The 22,125-nt window shown below is 51.9% G+C and overlaps 1 protein-coding gene across 3 annotated transcripts; it reads right to left on the bottom strand.

The window, feature by feature from the left end:
* Nucleotides 1-698: 698 nt before the first annotated feature.
* Nucleotides 699-21,468, bottom strand: FGF1 (fibroblast growth factor 1). 3 transcript variants are annotated; one of them, XM_031047503.2, is made up of 4 exons: nucleotides 21,328-21,468; nucleotides 4,847-5,040; nucleotides 2,396-2,499; nucleotides 699-1,566 (listed from the first exon to the last, which is right to left on the bottom strand). In XM_031047503.2, exons 2-4 carry the CDS (start codon nucleotides 5,013-5,015, stop codon nucleotides 1,372-1,374), a joined length of 468 nt encoding a protein of 155 aa, XP_030903363.1. In that variant the 5' UTR covers nucleotides 5,016-5,040; nucleotides 21,328-21,468; the 3' UTR covers nucleotides 699-1,371. The 3 variants fall into 3 exon arrangements, with proteins under 3 accessions (XP_030903363.1, XP_030903364.1, XP_005147346.1); XM_031047504.2 differs by lacking the exon at nucleotides 21,328-21,468 and adding an exon at nucleotides 5,158-5,199; XM_005147289.3 differs by lacking the exon at nucleotides 21,328-21,468 and having other exon boundaries at nucleotides 4,847-5,187.
* Nucleotides 21,469-22,125: the final 657 nt, after the last annotated feature.

Here is a 22,125-nt window from a genome sequence, read left to right as displayed (position 1 = left end):
AGGTAGAGATGGGAGGGATTCAGCCTGCTGAGGGAACCATGTCCCTGCAGGTGCTGGATGTGGGTACACGCAAGGATGAAGATGATTCCCCCATGGGGCGGCTTTTGTCAGAGGAAGGGTTGCAGGGAGCTATGCATCCACTCCTTGCCCTCCATTGGCCTGGAACCCCTTCACTGAGGACTGAAAGTGAGTTTCACCTCACTGTTCAGGTGATTAAAAGTGTGCACCTGGTTAGTGGTGGCAGCAAAGCTGATGAATCATTAATTGTTCAACTTTTATAGTGGGATTGTGTGCACTTGGTATGGGTTATATTGCATGTGCTTAGATGCTTAGATTGCCCAGAGAAGCTGTGGCTGCCCCATCCCTGGCAGTGTTCAAGGCCAGGCTGGACACAGGGGCTTGGAGCAAGCTGCTCTAGTGGAAGGTGTCCCTGCCCGTGGCAGGGGTTGGAGCTGGATCAGCTTTAAGGTCCCTTCCAGCCCAAACCAGGCTGGGATTCACTAATGATTCTATGGAATCAGGATGATGTAAGGAAGGCCCTTGGGAATGGGATGTGATGCACTGTTACCATCATGCAGATTGCTCCTGCTGCACCATCACACCATCAGCATCAGATCTTAGTCACCTCCACTGCACCCCACCCTCACTGGCACAACCTCAGGGGGCTTTGGTGCCTAGAATTACATATGAACAGATTGTAGAAGAGACATATTTACTCAATAAATAAATACAAATAACATATGGCAGGTTCTAGCGTGACGTATAGCAATATGCACATTGAAAGGGAGGGTAAGATGTCCAGGGCTTGGAGCTTTTGGCTGATTCTAGTTTAGCTTAATACACCAAGGATATCATTTAACCAGGCTGGCACTCGATAACATGACTGTTGCTGCAATATCAAATTGCTTAGAGGGCATATTAGAAGCTACATACTTAGATGGTTGAATATGTTAGTACAGAGTACCTGTGGGGGTTTGCTTTAGGATGGCAGGGACAGTAAAAGCGTGCATTCCTCTGTAACTGGGGTGTCCTTGGGGTGCCCTTGGCCACATTTTGGGTGCCTGCCCACAGTGGGTACGTGCGTGCCCCCAGGACCTGCAGCCTGCTCACAGCATGCACCGGCAGAGGGAAGGGGTGGTGGGTGCCGGTGGACCCTGGGAGGGTGTCGGGGCTTTTCGCCTCATCTCTGCCAAGCTTCGTGTGGAGCAGAGGAGCTCTGCTCTGTCTGTTTTGGTAAAGCCTTTACCTAAAGCTCAGAGCTCTAACATTTGGCTCTGTCATACTAGACAAAAGAGAGAGAGTGAGGGAAAAGGAGGAGGTGACAGCTGGAATTTGGGGTTCAGGGTCATCTCTGAGCCTCTGGGACAGTGCTTAGTCGGGCGAGACGGGCAGTGGGAGGAAGAGGATCGCCTTCTGGCCATAGTGAGTCCGCGGCCCCAGCTTGCTGTTCCCGTTCTTCTTCAGACCTACGAACCAGTTCTTATCTGCGTGCTTTTTGGAGATGTACGTGTTGTAATGGTTTTCTTCAATCCTTTCAAGGAACAGGCACTCCTCACCCAGCAACTGCTGAAAGAGAGCCCCGGGGAACCACAGTGAGATGGGGCGATGCTGTGGGGAGGAGGATGCACATTCCTAGTGCAGCAGTCCCAGCTTGGGAGCTCTTCTGCTGGGATGTGTCCAGACCCACCTCTGGGATCTCCGTGCCCCAGTGAAGTTCATATTCAAAGCATGGAGGTAAGTAGCCTGAGTGTAGTCCCCTGGGCTACTCCTGCAGTAATCCATCCATGATCTGGGCACTTCATTGGGCAATACCTGAGCCCAGCCCCACTCTGTAAGCTGGTCCTGGCACTGCCTCCTGCTCTGGCACTGAGCTGTGTGGTGGCAGCTGTGGGTTCAGAGCATGAGCACAGGGAACAAAACAGCCCTTTGCGGAGGCTGAGCAGCCGATGACCAGGGCTGTGTGTCACACACTTTGCTCTAAATGGGGCTATTCTTAAAGACCCACATTATTTTTGGTCAATCTGTGCCATACAGTTCCTAGGCACAGGGAGTAAGCTCCTGCCTTGCACCATCCTACTCACACTGGGATGTTGTGGATGCTGCTGCTGCCTCCAGCACAGGGTTTGGTGCAACCAGGATGCAGAGTTAAAATATGAGGAGGTCTTTGCTCAGTGGCTGTGGGCCATCACCTGGGGCTGCCTGGGTGGTAAATGGTGTTATTTGGTTATTTATTTCTTTCCCCCCAGAATAAAGCTGTATGAAGAGTGGCCATCCAGCTGCCAAAACAACAAACAGAGCCTAATTGCTGCCTGTGGTTTGCATTACTCAGAGCCTCGAGATTTCTGCAAACCTCAAACCCTCTCCATGTCTGGTCCCACCTAAACCTCCTACTTACCGAGCCATAGAGCAGCCCATTGGTGTCCATCGCCAGGTACTGCCCAGACTGGGTGCTCTTTATATACACCTCTCCCACGCTTTCCGCGCTCAGCTGGAGCTGAACTGAAAGTAGAAATAAAACAACAGAAGTGAGAGAAAAATAGGAAAAGGGGGGGGGGAAACCCAACAAAATGTTGTCAGAGATAACATCCAAGCTGCTAGGAAAGTGAGCAGGGTGGTTTTGTTCCAAAGCCTGGCTTATAAAGAGTTTATAGGAAACAGTACAGTATGCAATAGAAATGTGTCCTTGTACCCTCTCCTTCAAAGAAACCCCACAGCCATGCTTTAGGAACCAAAGACCAATTTTTTCCTTATTTTACATCAAAGGAAGAGCAGCCTTTTGGTTAGGGCTCTGGAATGGGACACAGGAGATTGGGGTTTTAATTCTGGCTCTAATTTACCAATTTCTCATGTGGTTTTGACAAGACACTTAGGGAGTGACATACACAGAAGTATTTTGAGAGCTAAACCAGGGATGGACAGACTTCAGATGCTTGAAAACCCCTGACCCAAAGCATCCCATCCAGCAGTGTGCTGTGCCTGGCTTTGTCCGGCACATCATAGACAAAGACTGGAGAAAGGGCTGGTCTTCATCCTAAGAAAACACCTCTCTTAGGAAGCCATGAACCACAACTTAGATTGTCCTAGTTTGTGGCACTGACATGACTTTGATACTGAACCGAGAGTGGAGCCTGCACAGGCTGGACTGGGTGATGCTGCGTTGGTTCATGCATCCCACTGCGCACCAGCTTTCCGTCCCTGGCACTGATCCTGGACCTCAACTGGGAATTCCAGGGCAAAGAAAGCTCCTTCTTGGTCTTGTACCATGGGAGGTGAGTGGGTCAGCTGCAGGCCAGAGTGTCTGGGCCACCTCCCTCCTCCAGCCAGCATCCTGTACCTAAACACAGCACAGTTAACATTTCTATTTGTGTGGTTACTTCCCCATAGAATGATCTTTAAGGTTGCTTCCAACCCAAACCATTCCATGATTCTTTGATTCTATGAGATAAAAATGGTGACAGTGTCCCAAAACCTGATTTCAAGAGAGGGGAGTGGGGGGACCCTCCAGCTGCTGATGGAGACACTCGGGTCTCTGGCCACAGAGGGAGGAGAATGTCAGGTTCAGGAGCTCACACACAAATTTGTGTGTTTTTCCAGATCTGTACAGATATTTCCTTCTGTGAAGTAATGGGATGAGACAGAGGAAATAGGGCTGTGTGTGGAAACAAGTGCAGGCTTCATCCTTTGAGGGTCTGCAACATCCTGGTAAGTTTTTATTTCCCAGTGCAAGCCTGAGATGCTCACAGCAAATTGCATGGTGAGGGGGTCCTTTTCCAGGGCTGGATGCCAGGGCCTTGGAGTGAGGCACTTCTGTTCTCTTTGGAGACCCTCCCTGATTCTGGGGCTAGTGCTGGGCAAGGCAATTTACAATGACAATGTGAAATCTTGACATCTGGAGCAAAACACATGGGCAGCTTGCAAAGTGCCAGCACAGGCTCTAATGCAGCCTTGCATACTGGACCCTGGATGAGCTGTGAATGTTCTGGTGCCTCGTCCTTCTCTGGGGTCTTCTCTCCTTGCCTTTACCCCCAGGTTTCCCCTATGGACCTGGCTTGCCTGCAGGGGCAGGACCGCGGCGCTCGGAGGCAGGCACCTCGCTGCAGGGCTGCTCCGCTGGCACACGGCCCTTCAGGAGTTTCCTCTGTAAATATTTGTCCGTTCCCGTATCCAAGCTTACGAGATCATCCCCAGGAGGTTCCTTTCTGGCACAGGTTTCCAAACACGCAGCCCCAGGCCGGCAGCCGGTGAGGTGTGAGCGTGCCGGGGCGCAGCAGGGCCATGGGCAGCAGCGCTGCCTGCGCTCACTGCCTGTGTGCATGGTGCAGCCTGAGAGGAAACCCTCACTCCGAGGCAGCAGGCTTGCTTTGCCAGAGGGACAAAGGCTGCCTTGGTGCCTGAGATAGGTTTCAGCTCTCATCTAATGGCTTTGCAGGGCATGGTCGAAGCACGAGTAGACACTATGGCTACTGTGCTGAATCCTCCCTCCCAGAGCAAATGCAAAGATACCATAGCGCTATGTGATGGCCGTGTGCATGTAGGATGTGAAGCTGCTCCTAAGCCTTTTCTTCCAGCTACCAGCTATGCAATTAGCACTTGGGCCCCATGCACTCTGCCTGCCTGTGACTACACTCATGACCAGTTTCAGATTTAACACTCCTGCAGATGGGAAATAGCACACATACCATGCCTGCCTGGGCTATGGGTGTGTTTGGTGCCTGTCCTGGGAGGCATGTTGGCATGAGGAGGAAATAGAGCTTGGTACAGAGCTCATCTTCCCCTGCTCCCCCCTTCCTGGCTGATAAAATCATAGGTGCAAGAAGCACCAAGAAGCCCTGTTGGGTTTGCTTACTGTGCTGGTCACTCCGGTCCCTGGTCCCATCCACTTTGCCATCTGGGAGGATGCGCAGGAAGTGGCCGCCGTTGCTGCAGTACAGGAGCTTGGGCTTCTTGTAGTTCCCTGGGGGAAGGTTGAACTTCTCAGTCAGGGCGGTGAAGGTGGTGATCTCCCCTTCGGCCATCGCTCAGCCTCTCCCTGCCACTGGGCTGCAAGAGATGTGATGGGGTTAGGCAGCGCCAGTGGCTCCAAGTGCTTGGCACACACTGCAGCTCCTGCCGGGCTTTTAAAGGGATGGGAGGGAGGCTGGGGGTCCCATCTGGTACCCGGGCTGGCTCAGGGCAGGTGAATCACACGGTGGATGATGGCTCTGGCAGTGACACAGCCCCAAGGTGATGCTCCTGCAGCGTGGGAGGGGTGTGGGGTTTGTCTCCTCACTGGGTGGAAGGACTCTGCCCTTTTAATTTTATCATCGTAAACTCTGTTTTCTTTCTGCTTTCTATTGACGTATGCACTAAAATTATACACGGAGGAAAAGAAGGCTGAAAACCACCAGTGTCTGATTGAAAGCCACAAGAGGCAGGAAGGGAGCCCAGGTTAATAACTCCCTCCACTATTACAGCTTTCAAACATGATTATGACTAGGTATTGCAACACGCACTGCATGCCAGATAGCAAATATCCCTTCGTATCTTGGCACTCTGCATCTCACCTGGTCAAGGCACACTCATGCTAAAGATCATAACAAGCATTAGATATTGTGGGAGATGACAGGGAGCAGGAGGCTTTGACTGGCTGGGCAGTATGCAGGAGATGTGCCCATACACTGAACTTTGAGTCTAGATTATACTATGTGCTCCCCTGGGTCTCAATAAGGCTGGTTAAAGGGGACAGGCAGAGCTGTGGCTGGTGCAGGGGGTCTAACTGGGCATGGGGCACTACCAGCTGCTCAGGAGCAACAGGCACTGGCTTGGGAGTGCTGCTTCCCATGGTGCTCCCGAGCTCTCTTTGGGGCCTGGGAAACACATGGAGATTGTTCTGAAACCTCCTTTTGGAATACACTTTGTGGCCAGGATCCATGTTTCAGCAGATGCTGTGCCGCAACCTGAAGGCGTCATCAGACCAGTAAGAGAGCAATGCTGTGAATGCTGGAGGGCGAGAGCTGCCATTGCAGCCACAGGATCGGGATGTGCTGTGGCTGGGAGCCAGATTCCCACAGGTCTTCCAGGTATATTCAAATTTATCTGATGGATTCTAGCCCAGAAACTACATTTAAAATCTCCCATGAATATGCTGTCTTCCATACACAAATTTCCATAGTGCTTGTAGAGAAGTGGATTTATGAACAGAGCAAGAGCCCAATACAAATCTAGATGCGGGAAATTGTTTTATATATCATGTATTCCCATGGCTTATATTATGGGAAATAGAATACAGTCACTGTTTATATGTATTTATAGATTGTAAAAATGTGTCTTCACCACTGAGTTGTGCTCCTCGTATATTAGGAGGGAGCTGGTGTACAGGGTGAGTTTGCAGTGGTACTTAAGAGTGACCTGGCAGATATGAAGGATTACAGCTATTTGCAATTCACACACACGTATATATCCATATAATCCCTAATTTTTTGGCTGTAAACTCTCAAGTATTTGCAGCTGCAGGAAGGGGAACCCCCCCCCCCCCTTCCAGTGGCTCCCCATAGCCTGTAGAAGATAAAAACGTCTGCAAGCTGGGTGGTTAGAAGATGAAACCTTGCAAATAAAGACATTGTGGTTAGGACATAGGCTCCGTGCCTTACTCCCAGATATGTCCCCTTGGGGTCCTGATCAGAACAGAAGGTTTCCTAGGAAAGGAAAACAGCTGCAAAAAGAGTATCTGCTGCCATCCCAGCCTCAGTCCCTTCTGGTAGCTGGTTCACACCAGCTTCTCTTTCCTCTTGACTGTCAGTCCCCAGTTTGCTGCGGATGGAGGTATTAAATCACATTAAACCAGCTGAGCTCACTGTCAATGCACACACACAAATGATTTTAGACTTTTCCCCACTGCCCTTTCTCCAGAGCCATTTTGATGTTGGTTTTCAAGTCCCCCAGTGCCTACCAAGTGTTTCTTTATCAGCCCAGCGCTTCCTCAGCTATATGCTGGCTTCTGCTGGCAGCTGTTTGGGTTCTTATCTAGGTCTATGAAGTGTCCCTGGAGCAGTCCCTCCCCATATCTGCACCTCCTCAATGCCTGCTTTTGCTCTGGGGCTATTTGCAAAGCCCAAAGGATCCTCCTTTCCCCAGGGAGTCCAACCAAGTTTTGCAGCCTCCTCTGCTGATGCCCTTGCTCCTGAGTGGCACAAAAGCCGTGTCCCCGTGAGCGCTGGTGTGTTCAGACTTCGTGTGTTTGGAAGCTGTGAAGTCTCACAGATCCCCCGTCCGACACAGGCAGGGTTTTGGGGAAGTGCTCTGCAGGTGAGAACGTGGGTTCTCACTTCATGGATATTTTGTGATGAGGGTGGTGAAGCAACCCACAGGAGCTCACAAGCTTCATGGCTCCTGGTGGCTTTCCAAAGCAGGTGATGGGCGAGCTAAGTATAGCTTCAAGCTCCTTTTTTACCACAGTCTTCAGGCAGGTGAAAGGAGGTATTTCTCTGAGTGTCTTGATCCCAGACTCATTTTTCTATCAAGAGATCAGACTTTTCTTGTAGCAGTTTAGTTTTTAATGCTGACTGTCTGCCAAAATTTGTCTGAAAGAAAGCCTTCACGCTTTCAATGTGGTACACGAGGCTTTAGTGCTGTAGAGCATTAATAGAGATCAGTGGCATTGTGTCATTTCCTGGAGCTAAAGCTTTCCTTGAACCTTAATCTGAGGGTAAGAGGTGCCCGGAAGTCTCCTGGGTTGATGCCGGATGGAAGCAAGAAAGAAGTATCCCAAAGCTCAGATCAGGATCTCGGCCAAGCTCGCACATCAGCCAGCGGAGCAAGGAGCAGGCTGGGATGCTCCCTTTGATTACCTGAAGGTCCATGCACTCCAGGGTGTTTGTGGATAGCTTCAACAGAGCAGCTCGACTGGAAATGGCTTCTTCCTTTACACATATTTCCTTTACAGTTTTTTGCTATTTTTAGGGTGAATTCAGTGCCCGCCAGTTGCTTTTGCCTGCACAGGAGAAGCTGAATGAAAGCTATTTTCCACTCCCATTGTCTCTCCTTGCTAAATACTATTGCTGTTCTCATACTTTTATGACCGTGGAGTCGGCACTTTACGCATACCACCACTCACGGCCTTGCTATTACACTGTTGGCAGGAACACGTTAAATTTTTATGGGAACTACAAAGCATGAGAGAGAGAACCTGAACCAAAGACAACATAAAGAGTCTTATTTCTTTGGGTATAAGCCCAACAAAATGATTGAATAGCTCAAAGTAGAACAGAAAGCTCCCTCCAGGATGCTAAGCTGAGAGATACCACACTCCAGTGGTTATTTGGTGCCCCAAGGAGAAAGGAAAATATCCCAAGAGGAGATTGGTGTAGGAGGGGATGGCAGCTGCTGAGCAGTTGATACCATCGGTTGCACTAGGACAGTAAGTTGGAGAGTGTTTGTCCAAGACCAGATGTGTTCATGGCTCTCCTCTTTCCTCCCATTCCCACAGCTTCCTGTGCAGTGTTCCCTAAGAGAAAACCACCGCTAGGAATGAATGGCATCATCACTGGGAGCTGGAACCAGGGCATCTGCTCTGGGGTGGCCCTGGCACTGTGCCCATGGCACTGCTCTTCTTCCTGTGCAAGGAGATGTCAGAACCCCGAAGATCATAGAATCATAGAATAGTTAGCGTTGGAAAGGACCTTAAGATCATCCAGTTCCAACCCCCCTGCCATGCGCAGGGACACCTCACACTAAACCATATCACCCAAGGCTTCATCCAACCTGGCCTTGAACACTGCCAGGGATGGAGCATTCACAACCTCCCTGGGCAACCCATTCCAGTGCCTCACCACCCGAACAGTAAAGAATTTCTTCCTTATATCCAATCTAAACCTCTGCTGTTTAAGTTTGAACCCGTTACCCCTTGTCCTATCACTACAGTCCCTAATGAAGAGTCCCTCACCAGCATCCCTGTAGGCCCCCTTCAGATACTGGAAGGCTGCTATGAGGTCTCCACGCAGCCATAGGTTTCTGAAGCAGAAAGGACTTTAACGTTTGGGTTGAACTCACTTCTCCACTGCAGCCAGGCCTGCCTGAGCTGTGGTGCTGGAGCAGTGCAGTGTGCGTGCTGCCGGCAGCGGCGAGGAGGGATGAGCCTGCCTGGGGCTGGAAGAGCTGTGAAGTTCTGAGAAGTTTGGGTTTGGTTCCAAGCTTTATCACTGCTGCTGCAGCCAAACCAGCGGCTTTGATGTGAGATCCCAAACCCCGCGAGCATCTGAGCCCGAGCATCGGGGCCCGGTTCTGCTGCCAGTAACAGGCGGGCTCCAAAATAACCACACACACTGGGGGCTATGGAAAAGGAGTCAGATCCTTATCCTTTCCTGTCAGTGCAGGCTTCACCCCTTTGCTTGTATTGTAAAGCCAGCACTGATGGGAGTTTGGCAACTTGAGGGCGGGGGGAGCTTTATCATGTTGCTAAAATGTCTCTGCCTGGTTTTCTTCCCAGACCAATGCTTCCTCTCTGCCCCTTGTTCTTTAGACTCCTCCTGACTTACTTGAATGGGTCCATTTTCTTGAGATCGGAGTCAGGAACGTTGCATGTTCATGACAGCCCATTCCATCAGAGGCTGATGGACCTGGTGCCTGCACCTGAGCACACTGGATCATCAGCACAGCCTCTGATGGTGCCTCTATCCCACAGCCAGGCCCTGAAACCAGGAGATGAACAGCTAAGGTGAGCCTGTTTTTTCCTTCAGTATAGAATACCTGGCTACCATGTGGAGAAAACCAGAAGTATCTCATGTGCCATGGGTTAAAATAAGATAAGGGTTTGATTCAAATGCATTAGAATTATCCTTCACTTTGGATACACTCCTTTTTGTGGGGTTGAAGTGTTCTGCATGCCCTCTGTTAAGCACCCCCTCAGAACAAGTGTGGCTGCGTTGATGAGGAGTGCATTTAATCACAGCTGTCAATGGATGATGAGCTGAAGATGGTGTTGGAGCCTCCAGCCAGCAGTACCCAGGACTCTGCTGAGGTTTTGTCCTTAATGAGATCAGTGTCTCCTGAACTGGGCTCTGGTGAGTTCAGTGGAAACACTCCCATTGTTTCGCTTGGGAACGTGTTGTTTTCTCCATTAAAGCAGAAATCCTGTTTCTTCCAGGGCACATGACTTAGCTGTGATCAGGCAGCATCACCGCCTGTGGGCTTGCTCCCCATTCCCACTCCTGGCTACAGCCACCTGGATAGCACAGTCACTTCCCAGGCAGTTCAGACAGTATGGATGGGAATGGAAGGCACTGTTTTAACAGGTAGAATACTTTTAAGGAATCCAGTTTCTGGCTTTTCTCCACCAATTGCCCATTCCAAGGTATTCCTGAAGTACCCTGTGGGCTGACAGGTACAGCTTTCGGGCAATTCAAGAACAGCCTGAACATACTGATTGAATATCCCTCAGATAAACAGGGCTTTTATTCATCCCAGATTTTCAGGATCCATTGCATGGGATGGATTTCCTCACCTAGGAAAGGATTAGAGGTCAGTAAGAGGTTTCCTTGTGCTCTGGTTGCTCCAGGAGCTGCGGCACAGTGGGTCTGGGGTTGTCGTCAGCACAGGCAGCCTGCAAGGGCTACAGCCCTCCAAAGGGATGCCAGTGCAAGGCACGGCTCGAATTCCTTGGACTGCGGATCCTCTTAGAAGGTCTTAATAAATGATTAGGCCAAGAGTATGATAAATATGTAATAGATCATTTTGTGCATGTCAGCGGAATGCGTTGGCTTCCTTCTAGTCACTGTTTGTGGCAAGGTGATTTTATCTCAAGCAATATGATTAAATGAAATAGTTATCTGCCAGGTTTTACCCTGTAGGAATTAATTTAGCTAATGCCTGCTGTTGTCATCAGCCTGAACCATTCTACAACATGAGGTTGGTCAGGCTCGATTTGACCATTTAATGCCATCCCAGCCCTGGTTTAGCTCCTGTCTCATGTTCCTGCAGGGCTTCAAAGCCATATGTGACCCGTATGTGGCTTTGAGCCTGCAGCATCCCAGCTGCTGCTTCAAGCTGGGACATCCAGTGCAGCATTCCAGCAGACTGGCAGCATTCATGGGAGATGGGAAAACAAAGTGAGGATCCACTTTCTAATTACCTTCCAGCTTCTCCCACCTCCCACCCACAGGCTTCTGCAGTCTGGTCATTAACTTAATGACAGTCCCAGCTCCAGCACTCAATCCAGCCCCAGAGCAGGAGCCTTGCCAGGAAGGTCTTGCCTTCTGTGTCCTGTCTGGATTCAGACCAAGCCCATGGACACGTACACGAGCAGCAAGGGCTGCAGCAACAAATCCCATTGCCTCATGTGGGAATTAAGTGCTAACTCCTAGTGTCCAGTGCAAGCCAGATGTGTGGGACCTGCTCTATGGAAAGAACACACTGGATGGAGAGTGGCAAAAGCTCAGCCAAGGATGGGCAGGAGGATGAATTGGACTTACGGGACACATTTGGGCTTTGCAGTAGAGGCAATTCCCTGATTATCATCTTCATTTTAAGACAGTGCAGGTGAATGCTTTCACTGCAGCACACTCAATGCAGGAGCTGCAGCTCTTCCCAGATACCAGGGCCTGAGCAAGGACCATGGGCCCTGGGTTGCGCTGCCAGGGCAGAGCTGTGGCCATGAACACTTTTACAAGTGCCTTTTCCCCCTTGCAGGCTCAAGCTGAGACAAGTATAAAGCATCATCCCTCCTGTGCTCCACTGCAGTGCAGCCTCCCAGCATCTTGCTTGTGTGGACCACTGAGCTGGCTGGAAGCAGCCACTAATGTGTGCCATAAGTGACACCATCCTCATGGTCTCACCTCTGGCATGCAAGGAGGATGAGGACCCAGGAATGATTCACCAGGTGCAGGTACCTTGTTTTGGGTGTTTGCCACTGGGCAGACTGTGGTTAAGTTCAGGGCTGTGCACACCTCTCCTGTGCTTTGCTTCCCAGGGGAAAAGCATCTGGAGACAGTGGAAAGGGATGCTGTAAAACTAATCCATTGTTGTTGGTTGAAATGTTTGGTGATGGTGTAAGAAACCCTCCTGGGCAGGGGGCACTTGGCATGGCCCAATGTGCTCATACAGGGTGAAGTGGCATCTTCTCTCTTGGCTCCTGCTCAGCATCCCCAGGCATGGGGGACCCCATCCACACCCTGCTCAGGACCCGGTTCCTGTCATACAGGGAGGTTAAGCTGAGTGACAAATGTCACCGTCCCCACTGCCACTCACCACTGGTGTCCAAGCAGGACACTGGGCAAGAGGCCAGACCACATAACAGGAGTGCCCAGGCTGTCTGGGCACCCACGGATGGACAAACAGCAATGCCAGCCATGATGCTCCCAGCCAGGGCAGGCTTCTCATGGCTCTGTTTTCCTGCTCTGGTTACAGGCACTTTTCTCCATCCCTCCTCCCTCTACGCTGTCTCTTGGAGCATTGAGACAACACATGACTGCTTGCAGCAGGAGCTGCTCTGCCACAGGCCAGCTCTGCCCAGTAAAAGCAGTGGCTGGCTCAAATGCCAGACTCTAGCCCCGAAATTTCACTGTATGCAATGCTCCTGTGGTAGGGCTGATCTGATTCTCCCATTGTACCAAGTCCTGTCTGAGCCTTCTGGTCCCATCCAAGCAAAGCCTCCTGCTGATGGCCCTGTTTCAGGTCTGGTCCCTTCTCCTCTCAGTCGCCCTCTGTCAGTCCCTAGCCCTCACCATTCTCCTGGTGCTCGGACGGGTCTGCAATCTCAGCGTGCTGCTGGTAACCAGGCATGAGGCTCGAATTAGGAGTGAAAAGCAGGAACCTTCGCGTGGTGTCAGATGCAGCACTTCCTGCAGCTGGCCCTCTGAAGGGTGGCCAAGCTCAATCAAGGCTTGGCTCAGGCTTCAAAACTGGGATTTGAGTTTGGGTTCAGGCTTTGTACCATGTCCTTCCCCAAGGATGCGGAGGATGCTGGAATTGAGGGTTTCTTCTCCAGGCCAAGTGAAACCCCACATCCATCCTCGTGGTTAACCATCAGTAGACATATCATCACTCAGAAATCGAACTTCCTCCAGCATAGTCTCATTCTTGGTTGTTCCAAGGAAAATCACTTGGTTTCTGGGTTCACCATAAGCTCAGCAGTGATTTTTTTCTATGCTGAAAATGTACAGGGAGTTAATTCTGTTCCTTCTGAAATATTTGTGTAAGGGCTATAAAGCTTGTCTTGTGCAGTGCTGAGAAAAGCTGGCTGCAGGAATTCGGTTCTTAATTCTGCTGCTCAATATCTTATTTCAAATGCAGTGTCTAGGAGCTATGCATGGGAACTCCTGGGTTTTTTTGTGCTTCCTGCTTTCCTGTGCACTCTCTTGCTCAATAATATAACAGTGTGACAAAAGCTTCAGAATAATTGTTATTACCAGGAAAATCCTACAAGAAATAATCATTTTCTTATCTGCATGACTTAGGGCTGGCACAAATGCCTTCCAGTGTAATACTGCAGTGCAGAGGAGCATGCAAGGAGAGCTTCAGATGAAAGAGCAGAGCAAGGTGAGCTCAAAGCTGAATCTGGGTAAGTGCAGATGAGTGAGTCAGCAAAACCCCCCAGCATCATTAGCTATGGGTAAGTAGCCACTGGAGTAAAGTGTCAGGAGAAGCCATGCGTTGCCACCTGTGGAGCCAGACCAGTCGCTGCTTTGACATTTTAGGCAGAAACTGGGGGAGTTCTTGGTTCAAGGCAATGGGAGGCTCTGGAGGCCCAACCTGCCCACTTGTCACCCACATCTCCAGCCTAGCAAGGAGCGTGAATTTCACACCAGGATGCACCAGAGCTTGGTAGAAGATGGAGTCCCAGTTCTGGTCCCTCCTATCCCAGCTGGGACACATGAGGCACCTGTAAAGAGCTGGGCACTGATTCTGTCCTTGCCATGGCATCAGTGAAGAAGGCAGCGTTACCTCGTGCCACTCATCAGCAGGCAGGAGCAGGGAGCCACTTCTGCACCGCTCCAAGGAAAACAGGGCCCTGCCTCGGACACTGCTGCTGTTTCCATCACAGCACCCTCAGAGGCAGGGGGATGGTTTCTGGGAGGTTTCTGCCCTTCCTCATCTCCGTAAACAACAAAGCACCATAAAAAGCATGTTGCAGGAGCAAAGGCTGCAATTTGAAGGACCTGGTGAAGCTCAGCCGCTGTAGCAGAGCACTCCAGAGCTCTTTCCGTGGAGGTGACACCCACGGTGGTTATTTCCAGCTCCCGAGTGGGCAGATCACAGCCACCGGGATGGTGGTTGTTGACCCTGGTGTTTCCACAGCCAGCTTAGGGAAAAGCTGTTGGGGTCAGGCTGCTCCACAGGGATGCAGCTGAGGATGCTGGTGATGACAGGAGGCAGAGATGCCCTGGGTCATCTAAGTGGGGAAAAAAACCCCAAACTGAACCAGAAACCTTTGGGACAGCGACTTGTGGTCCCGCAAATGTGAGCACTGCTATCCCTGCTGGTGCTGGGACATGGGGGCTGCTCACAGACCTGGAATAACTGGAGTGCCAGGAGCACTGCTGTGTATCCAATGATCTGGGTGCTCTATGCCCAGGGCTCCTGAGAGGAGCTGGAGCTGTGCCTTGGGCTTCGCTGACCAGCTCCGCTGGCAGCATCTGGCCTTTGGGGGATGTTATTGTGTGCAAGCACCATTTGGATCAGCCCTTTCCTGCCCACATAGCTCTGTGAATAGGGGATGTGTGTGCCCTAAAACCAGGCATGTTCCAAAGGGGAATGCTGCATATACCAGGGGTGATAATGCAATATTTAAAATTCAGCCAAGCTACGACAAGTGTCTCATGAATTGCACTGGGATGGAGATGCTCCATAAACAGGGAAAACATCAACATCAGCATGCAGAGACCCTGCATCAGCCAGAAGCTTTTTAGAACATGCTGCAGCAAAGGGAATGTTAAGGAAGGGGAAGGGAGGGTGTTTTACTTGTATTCTATGTCCAAGATTTGACCTGAAAATGAAGCTCAGATATAAAGGCAGATGGAAATTCCAGTGGAAAATGCACCCCGCCAAGCAGTATTCTCTGTGTAAGATAAACACGCCCCGTGAGGATGTGCAGCTGTTGGAGAATGAACGAGTGACCTCTGGGGAAAAACATACTCAAAGTGGGTGAAAAGCAGCTCTGGGGAGCTGCCAGGGAATGGCCGGTGCATGGAGTGAACAGGCTGCTCCATCTCCAGGTTGGATGCTGCATGGATGCAGTTGGTGCCATGCATGGCAGGGAGATGTTCAGGAAGCAGCCAGGTCATCTGGCACTGAGAGATTGGTGTAGGTTTTAGTTTTCAGGGGATTGATGGTGTGCAGTGTCCCTTGTGTAAGCAAACAGCTTGGATCTGGAGCTCCTCTGCTGATGCGCAGACTGGGACTTGTCATGGTAAAGATCTCCCCCTCCTGTCCACCCAGGCAGCGCCGGATGAGAGCGAACAGGGGAATAACTCACTCAGGGCTCCTGCTCTTGTGCGACCTGAGCACCGATCAGCCAGGCTCAGGGTGTGATTCGGGGCACCCTGAGCAAGTGACGGTGACCATGCCCTGAAGGTTGGCTTGCAGGCTGGGCAAGCTGCCTGCAGACCCTGGGCTGGGGATGCTGGGTGGGAACTGTGGCCATAAGGGTGACTGTACACCTTGCATGGGCCACTGCTGAGCCGTTGCCACACTGTCAATGCATGGGTAGAGGAGGAGGAAGAGGTCTGAGCTTGGTGAGGAAGGGCACGGGCAGCACAGGGCACCAGGAGCTTGTCCCTGAGCATCCCTGGGGATGTCTGCAGACATTGCTGGAGGAGAAGCTGCTCAACCATAGTCTTTGGTGGCTTGCAAAAGACAGCAGTGGGAGCTGCTCTGGGAAGTGCTGCTGAGCTTATTTCTGCACAAGTAAGGTCCCTGCACGGATGGGTGCTGGCCAGGCTCATCTGCAGGTGGGACAGGCACATTCACTGACTGCAGAGATGTGGGCAGTAAAAGATCTGAGGTCAAGGCTGACTCCCAGATCTCAGCTCTTGAAGCAGGGATCTAAATTAAGAGCCAGAACAAGGACTGAGCTGGTGAGCACAAAGTCATGAGTCATTTATGGACTGTGTCTAGACCGCTGTGGGCAAAGTGCAAATCCTTGGGAGGACAACATGGACAGGACAACATCGCTCCAGAAATGAGTCTGAAGGGGACAAAAGGGGTTTGGATGTCACCCTGTGAGTCAGTGGTGCAGAGCCTGCAAAACACTCTGTCTGGAAAGTCGGTTTATTGCCTCTTTTCTAATCTTTGCCCTCAGCGTTAGCTGTCAGGCTTGGAAATGCTGCATAGGAGACGTATGCTTGGTCCATCCCTGAGAGGCCCCTCATTTTGTGTGCTTTCTCATGCTCAGGGGAGCAGGTTTGGGATGCAGGGGCAGCATGGACCCCAGTAAAGGGGTTACACACCCTGTGATGGGGTACACAGCAGCCGGCACCACAGTAAGGGGTTGCACCCCCTACTAAGGGGATACACGGGGAGCAGGCACCCCGTTAGGGGCTCTGCAGCCGCAGGGCTGTGCGAGGCCGCAGGTCGGAGCCGCTTTGCCTGTTTGTTCCATCCGGGAGGGTTTGCTGCTCTGCTGCCAAACCCGCAGGGGTGAGCAGGGGCAGTTTATACACCTGGGCTCGGAGGAGGAGGGTAACTGCCCAGAGACCGTAATTACTGCCCTGTGCTGTAAAGCCCAGCACTGGTCAATGGAGCGATGCCGTGAGGCCGCAGGGAGCTGCAGGCTCTCTCACTCTGTACTGATGGATTCCTTCTATGCTCCTCAGGTTTAGAGCTTTCTGGAGCAGCCAGCAAGCAATCCTGCGTGCAATGTTATTTTAGTCACCAGATCACTTTAATCACTGTTATTCCCCTCTTCTCTCCTCTCATCTTTATCTCTCTTTCTCTGCTGGCATCACTCTGGATGATGCAGTTTTCAGGGGTGATTTCATTCCTCTTAAAGCGCCTCTGTCTCGTCCTGGGAAGAGTCAGGCTGGGGACTTGGGACAAATCAAAGGGGAAAGGGGCTTTTCTGAATTCACTTTTGAATTAGTGAAGGCTCAGAAATGTGGGGTTTGTCACCTGATTAAAACACAGGTTGGGCTTTAAGCTGGGCCATGGATGTGTGCTAAGATGCTGTGCTGGGGTTAATAGAACAGTATTTAGCACTGGCTGTGTATTAGCTATTCTTGAAAGGAATTTGTAAATATTAACCATGGCGCTCTCTGAGGGCCTGTGTTAGCTTTCATCTGCCACGTTTAGCAGCTGGGAAAATGGAGTATTTCTGTTATGCTGTTTTCCTTGGTGTGGGAACAAGGTTTCAGAAAGAAATGATGGGTTTGTGGCAGCCAGAGTGTTGCTGCCTTTGCTACCCCTGGCTGCAGTGCATCACTGTCTCTAACCCAGGCATGCAGGTGAGGGCAGTGCCACCCCTGCATATTAAACACGTTACAGCGTGTAGAGTACATGACATCAGCATGGCACTGATCTCTTCTGCTCAACTGCTCTGAAGGCCTCAGCGTCTGCTTTTGTTCTCCAACAGCATTAAAACAACAGACACTGGTGCTGAAAACAAGGCGCAAAATAGTAACTGCCATTGCTGAGAAATACTGAGTCAGACACCTCTCTTGTCTCACAAACAGAGGAGAGGGAGGATTACAGCATTCGCAGATGCCACGCAACATGAAGGGCAGAGCTTCATTGACAAAGCCATCGTCCCTCTCTTGCTGAACTGGTTTTCAACAAATTCTTCTGCAAAGAGGTTTCTATTGTGAGCAGTTTGAAAGACAAACGCAGGCAGGCCTCCAGCCCAAACAATGACCACTGGTACCTGCACTGGCAGAGAATACATGTGAGGTTTCTGAACACACCCCACCACAAGTCACTGCCTCTGGGTTCAAGGGGATGCTGCCTTGTGCCCAGGTTCAGCTGTGATGGAGCTTTCTGCAAATCATAGAATCACGGGATGGTTTGGGTTGAAGGGACCTTAAAGCTCCTCCAGCTCCAACCCCTGCCATGGGCAGGGACCCCATCCTCTGGAGCAGCTTGCTCCAAGCCCCTGTGTCTAACCTGGCAGCTGTATTTTCAGGGGTCACGGTGCAGTTACCCTGAACTGCTGTTTAAACAACACAGGGTGAGGCTGACCCTCCACTCTGATGGGAGCTGCCTTCTCTGTGCCTCCCTGCAGCTCTTCCCTGCTCCCACGGCCTCTCATGATGGATTGCACATGAAATGGAGCCAGGCACTGAGAGGCAGCAGCTCTCATTTGATAATCTTATTTCCTGCTAAGCAGAAGCCAAAAACTTCTGATTTAGAAGAAGTTTCTAATAGAAATAGAACTTTCTGTGATACGCATGTTCTCCCATGCATTTATCTCCTCAGCCCGCTTACCTCCAGCAGTGGGCAGGGATGTGGCTCCTCCATGTCCTGCTCCACTGATGGAGCCACTTGTGCTCTGCAGCTCTTATGTCTTAGGCAGAAGCTCTTCCCTGTGAGGGTGCTGAGGCGCTGGCACAGGGTGCCCAGAGAAGCTGTGGCTGCCCCATCCCTGGCAGTGTTCAAGGCCAGGTTGGACACAGGGGCTTGGAGCAAGCTGCTCCAATGGAAGGGGTCCCTGCCGGTGGCAGGGGTTGGAGCTGGATGAGCTTTAAGGTCCCTTCCAACACAACCCATTCCATGATTCTGTGATGTGATTAGGAAAGGTTATCAGAGTTGTACCAGTGTGTGCCAGCCCACTGTTCTGTTAAGGGAAAAAAAGCCACGAACCCAAACCACAGGTTATCTGGCTGTTAAAGGGGTGTTCGCAGGTGACATTGCAATTTGGGATACAGGACATTACAGCTGCCCTCAGGATACACGCACCACCGGTCTTCAAAGCCTTTGCCAAGTGCTGGAAAATGGATGGGCTCTGCCACAGCACCCATGAACAGCCTGGTCTGCACAGGCAGGGGTCGGTGGCATAGCCACCTCCAAGCAAACACTGCTCCTCTCCCACACAGCAAACAGCATGGGAAGAGTCTGGGTCCCCTGTCCAGAGGAGAACCACCCGGCACCCACAGCCTGCGCCCTGCCACATCCAGCAAATATTTACAGACAAATAAGACTCAAAGGGAAGAGCCAGGTCTGGCCAGAGCCGGACACAGTGAGTAAGAACCAACCCTCTGTCCCCATGGGGTGTGGAGCAGAGGTTGGGGTTTTACTGTGCAAGAATCATCAAGGTCCTTCCTAAGTGCTGAGCTCTGTTATTGTTTCACTTCTGACTTGGTGTCAAAGGAGCAAACAAGTGTTTAAGAAGGTGCTGGATGTTCTGGTGTGGGTCTGTTGTATGAGCGCATCATTGGAAGCACATTGAAATAAGAGACTGAAATAAACCCACTGCAGTTATTATCCTCACGGGCCTTGTGCCTGAGCCCTAACTCCTCATTACAACTATGCTCCGAGCTGTGAACTGCTATCCGAGCCAAGCCAAAGATGCCAAATATAAAGGCAAATTGATGCAAGCTGTAATTGCTGGGTGAGTTCAGGTGCCAAGCCCCACACATCCCCACTGCCCACTGGCACCACACTTCCCTGCCACCCTCTGCCACCTCCCCGAGCATCTTTGCTTGTTTGTGCCATTTAGCAAAGGGAAAGAGCCTGATAAAGCAGACACAGAGCAGACAGGTCCCTGTCATTGTCACCAATCACCCCTGTGCTGGGGGATAGAGGTCCTGAGCACCGCAGGGCTTTGCCATGGAAAGCAGCGTGCAGGAGCCATGTAGCTGATGGGGAATAAAGTGGAAGGAGCTGTAGCCAGCTGCATGTTGAGCTGCCTTGGTTAGGAGGAAGATCAAGGTCTCAGGAGTGGGAGGAAGGCCAAAGTCATCTAGGGAGCTTGGGAGGGAAAGTTTCTCCCCTGGGCTGGGGTGGAGCTGGGAAGGAAAGTTTATCCAAAGGGCTTGCAAAGCTCTGGGTCTGCCTGGAGACCTCGGTGGACCTGAACTCTCCCCAGCCCTAATCCAAAGTGCGTGTTCATGCGCATCCTGAGTGCTTGGAGCAGCCGGAGGAAGCGGGGCCCGACCCAGCAGTGCAGGGAGAACAATTGGACATTGTGCTGCCTTATCACCACTGAGCCCAGTCCTGCCCTTAGGAACCCATTAAACTTTAGACCCCTGTTTGTGCAGATCTTCCTGTGCATCTCATGCACTCCAAGGCGATTGCTGCAGGGCTGAGAGATGGCCAGGGCTCCCCAGTACTGCTGCCAGAACCACTTAGTACACTGGGTCCAGGAGCCAGTGGGGTGATGCTGGGGTGCTCGGGAGCAGGGAGCAAACCCTGCAGTGGGGTGGTGAGGTGATGTCTCACCAGCACAGCTGTGGCAGCCATCCCAAGGGATGCTGATGAGCCTGGTGGGGTGAGCTGGGGGGTACTGGTACCTCTGAGCAGTGTGGTGGATCCTGAGGCACCTTCAGTGTGCCACCCACATGGCAGCTACAAGCAGTGCTCAGCCCCCGAAGCCTTGGGGTGCATGGCCAAAGTGGGGCACTGAACCAGGGTGTTGCTGGTGTCCAGCCAAGAAACCAGCCAAGTCACACAAAATTAACCTGAATCCACTTTGCTTCCACCCTGCCTTGTCCAATGCCGCTGCTTTAACCCATTTTCTTCTTACCTCCCCACCGGCGTTTCCCAGCCTGGATCCTAACCCCTCACTGCTCTCTTGGACACCCCTGAGACCACCCAGCCCAAACGCTGTCCCTGCATCCCCAGAGCAGCCAGGGAGCCATGGCTGCAGGAGGAGGAGGAGAAGGAAGAGGCGATGCCCAGTGCTCGGGCAGGAAAAGGGCAGAGGGAGCAGAGGTTGGCTGCACACTATCGCTTCTCATGAGATCTGAACTTACAAAATCTCATGCAAGTCAAAAGATAGGTTTCAGTAGGAGCACGGTGTCTGGCTGGAGAGGCCCAAGGAAGTTGTTTTGGTTTTTAAATAAATATATATATATTGCATCAAAAATGAACCATTTTGCATCAGAAACAAACCATTTCATAGTGCTGTGTCACTTCAACAGATTCCCTGTATTTTTTAATGGTCCAGATACTGTGTTTTGCAATTTAAACTGTATTTCATGTTTCAGTTCTCATCCTAATCCACGTTTCTTGGGTTAATTTGCAGTAATTCTGAGGTCGCAATTTGAATGGATGCTCGGTTCCGGGTTCCCTCCTCTCTCACGGGGCTGCAGCCTCTTGCAGGGTTCGGGGGAGGCTGAATCCCTGCCTTATCCCCGTCCCCCCCCAGCCCAGCCCGGTCTCCGCGGGGGTAACGGCATCTCCCCCCTTTCCCTTCCCGGCACCTACCGCCGGCTCCGCGTCCTCCCGGCTGCGGCTCCGCTGTGTCGGGATAGGGGAGAAGAGGGATCAAACCGATCAACCCCCGGCGCTGATGGTGACGATGATGATGGTGATGATGCAGAGCTGCCTCCCCGCGGCGGGACCGATGGGGAAGGGGGGGCTGTGGCTGCCGGGGGGCGGGCGGGGAAGCTCGATCGCATCCACCTGCCCGTCGGGAGCTCTGGGCAGGCACCGGGGCGGGCGCTGGGGTTGAACCTCCCATCGCCGGGGAAACCCAAGCAGGGAGCGCAGGATGGAGGAGCAGCAGCGCTGCCGCCTTCGCTGTTCCCACATCTCCAGCCCTCCGGTCCGGGGCTGCTGTGCGGCGCGGTTATCCCAGCGGGGAAGACAATAACCCCCCCTCAGCTCCCGGGATGGGGCCGGCAGGGCAGCGCCGAGCACGGACACCGGCACCGCGCCTCGGGCTGCCGGAGCTTGGCCTTAAAAGCCGAAAAGCTCCGGAGAGCGCTGTCAGCTTGAGAGAATGCAGCCCCGTGTCCCCGAGGACTGAGCTGGCTGGGTCCGTGCCGCGGCTGGACACGGGGAACCGGCGGGTTTGGTTGCCAGCGGTGGGGTTTGGGTTCAGGCTCTGTTTGGGGTGCCAGCAGCAGGTTTGGGGTGCAGGCTGCTGGTTGCTGCGTGTGAGCTGGCTGCAGTGTTACTGAAGCAAGAGCGATGACTTCACCTCTTGGCCATTCTCCACCAGTGCTTTGATGTGGTGTTTAAGCTGCGTTATCTAAGGCTCGCTTAGAATGGGCTTTTAGT

Source organism: Melopsittacus undulatus, chromosome 10 (genome assembly GCF_012275295.1).
Source record: "Melopsittacus undulatus isolate bMelUnd1 chromosome 10, bMelUnd1.mat.Z, whole genome shotgun sequence".
Lineage (NCBI taxonomy): Eukaryota > Metazoa > Chordata > Aves > Psittaciformes > Psittaculidae > Melopsittacus > Melopsittacus undulatus.
This window is presented reverse-complemented; position numbering and strand designations above follow the sequence as displayed.

What these genes read in the sequence shown, in the direction of transcription:
- FGF1 (XM_031047503.2), bottom strand. Translation starts at nt 5,015, where the DNA reads ATGGCCGAAGGGGAGATCACCACCTTCACCGCCCTGACTGAGAAGTTC. An exon ending in GGACCGGAGTGACCAGCACA is followed by an intron (nt 2,500 to 4,846) that starts GTAAGCAAACCC and finishes TTCTACTTTCAG; the next exon opens with TTCAGCTCCAGCTGAGCGCG. An exon ending in ATGGGCTGCTCTATGGCTCG is followed by an intron (nt 1,567 to 2,395) that starts GTAAGTAGGAGG and finishes GCTCTCTTTCAG; the next exon opens with CAGTTGCTGGGTGAGGAGTG.